The sequence below is a fragment of the Schistocerca serialis genome, chromosome 2 (assembly GCF_023864345.2).
Source record: "Schistocerca serialis cubense isolate TAMUIC-IGC-003099 chromosome 2, iqSchSeri2.2, whole genome shotgun sequence".
NCBI classification, from domain to species: domain Eukaryota; kingdom Metazoa; phylum Arthropoda; class Insecta; order Orthoptera; family Acrididae; genus Schistocerca; species Schistocerca serialis.
Genome location: NC_064639.1, coordinates 649,178,681 through 649,184,680, shown reverse-complemented (window position 1 = coordinate 649,184,680; position 6,000 = coordinate 649,178,681). Strand labels below are relative to the sequence as shown.

Below are 6,000 nucleotides of genomic sequence, written 5' to 3'. Positions count from 1 at the left end.
TCTCACTTTCTGCCAAGCGTCCGGATACTTCACATAGTGTATGTGTACCGATGGAGGGCACCACGAACTTGTAAGTCACTTTCAGCCAAGCGTCCGGATACTTTTGATCACATAGTGTATGTGTCGTACTCTGGTGCGTGATTTACTGCATAATGAAGTCTTAAATTTCATTTCATTATATGATTTAAGACTTTGTGGCACACTAAACATTTTATGCGACCATCGCGTTCAGTAGAATGTAACAAATCCTCCCATGCAGCATCGAAACAAGGTGGCGCTGAGGTCCTGCTGTTGAGAGCTGCTTGCTGCTCCTGCCATCCACGTCTGAATGCGCTGACGGCTGGAACTGGCGGCCGACACGGCTCCCGCTCTTTGCGTTGCTCCCGCCTGTTGCTGTGTTTATTTCATGCACCTCCGCGCTCTCGATCAGCTTTGCTGAACGACTCTGATATGGAAAGTCGTTGTTCCCTTGCTCTTTTTGCGAGCTGATCAGGAAGGGAAATGACTAGTAGTGGTACAGGGTACCCTCCGCCACGCAGCGTACAGTGAGTGCCTTCCAGAATATGTACGCAGATGTAGGCGGCAGGCTTTCATCAGGAATTCATTTTCTCTCCAAACACATTAGGCTCCCAACACAAATTAGCTATCTTTTGTACGCGAGTTGCGGCCTGGTGAGCGGCGTAGCTGCTTCTAAATCACGGGGTCCATTTCCAACCGGCACGCAGATTTTCTTCACATGGCGATTGGGTGTTTCTGTCTTCCCAATAACGGCTTCTCATTTTTATTAGAAAGACGCGCATGTCGACGAAGTGGCGTCAAACACGTAAACTGCACCAGGAAGTCTATTGCAGACGTGGTATCCCGGTCAATAATAACATTCAATCATTTTACTTGAATGCTCTTCTGTATATGGGGGTACATTACTTCTCTGACGCCATTTATCCGTTCGATGAATGAGACAGTGCTTTTTTTAGAAGCGAATGAACAGCACTTAACAGAAACACGAACATCCAATACCAAGATAAACTCAGGAAAGATAAAACAGCCAACGTTGCAAGCGTCTTCCGCACTCGCCATACTCACCAGATGTGTCCACCTATGTAACAACCACATTAACTGCTATTCGACAATCTACACCTGACTGTTTCTGTGGCGAAAAACGCACCAATGAAACGACTGTCTTGGACTTAGAAACTTTGGTGTTTCGCGGAAGAGTCAGTGAGTGAAACACTACTATTGTAAATTGTTCCGCTCGGTTACTGTTATTTGCGTCCACTGCTGACTACTAATGTTTAATAACCTCGCAATTATCACAGTTTCAAACGGCTGTTCATGCTCTGAATTCTGAAGGCTGATCACCAAAAACTGAAACTGATTTTATTCACATATGTTTACTACTCCATTTCAATACTTACATAATCTTTGGCCCCTCCTACTGGAATGAACTTTTTATAGCGTTCCTGCCAGCCCTCAAACACATTGCGCACGCCATTTTTGTCAGGTATTTGCGACATTGAAACCCACTCTTTTCAAAAATTCATGGTACAAATAGGAAAGTACAGGAAACAATTGGTCTCAGTTTTCGTTGCTCAGTCTTCGTATCTTACATTTAATTCCGTGCGAAGAGTAGTAACGCTGGCAGCTCGATTCAAACTGTCTCGATTCGAAGGGTTTCCAGAGAAAATTGAATGAATGATATATAAAAATATCGAGAGCACAACGCGAGATTTACAGGCCTGCACTGTACAGTGAGATGTAACGTGTTAAGAACATAGGTTGTTGCTGTTTTCATGTCTGCATTATCATGTGCTAGGTAGGCGGTAATTTCATAAGCTGGCGACTGCTGGGTCAATAGCAAGGCGCCTGCCCCACTCCTTGCGTATACGTGACGGTCGGCCTTGGCGCGCATACGTAACAGATGACGCCACGCGGGAAGCGGCAGCAGCAGCCAGAGAGCATAGTCCGACAGAGATGTCAACGGCGAAAGCGGTGTTGGCGGCGGTGCGGCAGGGCTCTTTGCGGGGGAAGCTGGTGACGTCACCCACCGGAACCGCATTCTGCAGCTTCCTGGGTATCCCTTATGCAAAGCCACCTGTGGGATCGCTCCGGTTCAAGGTCAGTGCTTCATAGGTAGCGGCATTCTCAGTTCAGTGTTTACCCGAAGCTTAGCTGCTTAGCCCGTTTTACACTAGCTACTTTCTGATCAAAACTGAATTCATTGTGTATTTGCGTCAGATGCTTGAGTGTAAGTCAGCGCCTATCGTGAATATGTCAGTGACAATGATCAGTTGACAGTGTGGATAGTGGAATTCTAAAATTTAGAGTATATGCACGTGCGAAAATAGGTGTCTGAGGTTTCGTCTACTAACATAAGTTAACCTATTCTCACCGTCACTCTCACCACACAGGTGTTAAAACTGAGCATACAGAACTGCACCTCAGTGGCACTGCAAAGAGCAAACTGGGAAACGTGTACAAGTGGAAGTGGTATTGATGATGTTAGAAAAGTACATTTAGGTTAAAAATATGAACCTCTTAGAATGGAATCGCCAACATGCTTAGATTTATGATGGGATATTAATCAGATCTGCTACTTAGACTGTGCAGTGTGTGGTAGGGTGCACAAAAAACGTCTCTTCCCGAATTTCGGGGTGGTACACAGGAAGACAGATAGCTCTTATCGACCAATGCACGCTCAAATTTCTCGTATGTTACTTTAACGATGATCACTTGAGAAGTAGGATGTATGTTTCTTGTATTTTAACTTGAGATCTTGGAATTCGGAGAGTAAGATACTGGGGTCCTACGCATCTTAGCAGACAGCATACATCTTCGGGTCATATTAATGCGACGATCTGCCAAAAACCTCAAAAATGGTTCAAATGGCTCTAAGCACTATCGAACTTAACATCTGAGGTCATCAGTCCCCTAGACTAGTTCTTAAACCTAACTAACCTAAGGACATCACACACATCCATGCCAGAGGCAATATTCGAACCTGCAACAGTAGCAGCACCGCGGTTCCCGACTGAAGCGCCTAGAACCGTTCGGTCACACCGGCCGGCTGTCAAAAGCCTTTAACAGCGCGGACTACTGCAAGACGAGCAGGAAGAGACTCAGTGAGGTTCTGGAAGGTACCGACTTGGATGCGTAGTCATTCCGGCTGCGGTAAGTTTCTCGGCTGAGGATCAATGACGCGAACAGACTGATGAAGGTGGTACGGCAGATACTGAATTGGGCTCTGAGCACTATGGGACTTAACATCTATGGTCATCAGTCCCCTAGAACTTAGAACTACTTAAACCTAACTAACCTAAGGACATCACACAACACCCAGTCATCACGAGGCGGAGAAAATCCCTGACCCCGCCGGGAATCGAACCCGGGAACCCGGGCGTGGGAAGCGAGAACGCTACCGTACGTCCACGAGCTGCGGACTGCTGAATTGGGTTTTAATGTGAGAATTATGGTGGCCAGGCAAATACGGTAAACTCATCGTTGTGTTCTTCATATCACGCACGTAAGTCGATGCGTCTTTCTGAGCTAAAACGACGCAAGGTGCAGCGCAAGTGGCTGTGGAGTGAAAGGGGAACCCAAATATTTACAGGGGCAACAGCATTCGTAGTTATACACCCTTTATTTAAGTTCAGAACGCGATTAACGATCACTCAATTTAAGTGGTCACAATTATTACAATAAATAAACTTTATACAGCAATCAGTGAGAATGTCAACAATTTATATTAACCCTCTGGGAAAGTAAACACAGGTACTCAGTGTGCCCCTTTATTCCAAAATTACTGTAACATTGGATCTCATAGAAAATATTAAATTCAGACTGCAAGGAAAATTTACGGGCAAAGTCATGATAAGACTGCACTTAAACACAGGGACTCACATAATGAATGCTCTTGCTGTACAAATAACTGAAGTTCATAAAAGACTTTTAAAAATTTAAGAACAAATACATGACAGAACAATAAAATAACTATATAGCCTTGATGACAGCGGGGTGAAGTAGCTGCTAATTCCACCCAAGCCTACGGCCAAATTACACAGGATTAATGTGAAAGTAGTTTTTTTCCTGCAAGGCAACTGCATGCAACTTCTCCAAGATTTATGTAAAGTAGAAGTAGAGAAATAATACAAAGATTAACAAACGTTAGCACTAGAAGCAGCCAATCTCAAAGAAACACTACTATCGTGGTCAAATAACTCTAAACACTAGCTTACCTAGAACGTAAGGCGTCTATTCTTATTCTCTTCCAGAGCACGGCAATGTGTAACCGGATTAACCGAACATTCAATGTCAGAGTGAATTAGCCACACATAGTGGGATTAAGACATTTATTTGCCCTTTAAGCTTTAAATTATTACTATTGAATGTAAAAGAAAATTTACAGCAAAACTTCGCAAGATGTACAAGTTTAGGCTGCGCGCCACCAGTATTACTCTCGTCTCCAGGCAAGATACCGTGACAACGCCACACGTAAGAGACTAGTGGCGGCAGAAATCCAAGAAGTGACATCTGTAACAGACTAAGATTGGCCATAAGCAAGCGGCAACAGAGTGGATCAAATTCGATAACAGACATAATATGTAACAAGACAACAGATGTATCAGGCTTTGGTGGGTACCTAAGAAAGAAGCGGACACCAGCATCTTAGCGAGCGCAGTCAACCGGCAACGAGTCCGCAAACAGCTAGCAGACAGTGACGATACGAGTACACGAACGTAGCGCAATGGCTTAACAGCGCGAATAAATAAACCGGGCACGCCGGCTTAGCAGACACTGGAAAGAACTGAGAACCCCCTGCAAGCCAATGCATATATCCAACCCAACCCCCGAATTCGAAAATTTTGGCAAACATTAGATTAGAAGACTCATATTCACTCTTGCCATTTAAAAAACAACGCTGCAACGTAAACGGACAGAACTCTGATAAGTATTCATAATGCTTGGCACAGATTAAATCTACATCAACAGTAACCACTCTTCAATTTATCAAACAAAATATTTAATTGCAAAACATATCCTCACTCGTAATGCCTTCCTGACCCATCTATAGTTGCAAGAAACTTCATACATTCATATCATAGTCACACAATAACGAGGCCAATTTGGAACGGCCACTAATTCCACAAATTAACAAATTTACGGCAGTCAGACACCACGGCGAAGCGGTTCCTCTAGAACACCGCACCGGCTTTGTACACAGTGCCGACTTGTGCTGAAGCCAACCTAGACGTCGTAACAGGCAGGAGACGTCTGCTGTTAACCGGTGTCCGTTGTTAACTACCCCCCGTTCGGAGCCACACCTCCCAGCTGTTCAAAAACACGGCAGCAGCCGGCGATGCCGCCCCAACTCAACGCGCAGGAGAAGATTACACGAACGTGCGAATCGATGTACTGCCAGTGAGTCACGCGGCTCAGTACCCCAGGATAGGTGCATTCTTGTGTTGAAACATTGTACCTTCTAGAATGACGAGACCACTCTGGTAATGCCACGAAAACATTCCCAATCGATAACTCTCCGTCCTCCGGCCTGGACTCTTCTGACGATTGTTTCAAGGTGTTTGCATTCAGGCGTTTCACCCGCATAAAAAAGATCATTTGAAAAGGCCGCCTGTTGCAACTCGGCGGACATCCAGTTGCGGTACTCGCGTTCAAATTCCAGTGCACGTTAGTGATAAAGAGGTGTCGGCATGGGTGCATAAACAGGCGCCGGCTATGGAGGCTCATACGCGCCAATTTTTGCTGAACGGTAGGTGATTTGGGCGGTCAGTTGCTCCACAGTATCAAGTCTATTCGCTAGAACACATTTCTGCAGGCGTCGTTCACCCCTGTCATCCGTGGCCTGTGTGGTATCACAGTTGCCTCTGCGCCTATTTTGGAAAGCGCCATTTGGTCATGCACAGTTGCTTTTACCACGGCGGAACACGAGCGGTTCATAAACTTAGCCGTTTCGAAAATTCTTCTGCCCTGGGCACGAAAGCCAAT

The 6,000-nt window shown here is 45.3% G+C and overlaps 1 protein-coding gene across 2 annotated transcripts in view; it reads left to right on the top strand.

Moving 5' to 3' along the window:
• The first annotated feature begins 1,966 nt into the window (after nt 1–1,966).
• The window catches only part of LOC126457728 (juvenile hormone esterase-like), an 88,480-nt gene continuing 84,446 nt past the window's right edge, over nt 1,967–6,000 (top strand). For both annotated transcript variants that reach the window (XM_050094266.1, XM_050094264.1), the window contains exon 1: nt 1,967–2,115. In XM_050094266.1, the coding sequence (XP_049950223.1) occupies nt 1,972–2,115 (144 nt within the window). In that variant the 5' untranslated portion in view covers nt 1,967–1,971. The remainder of the gene's footprint in view (nt 2,116–6,000) is intronic.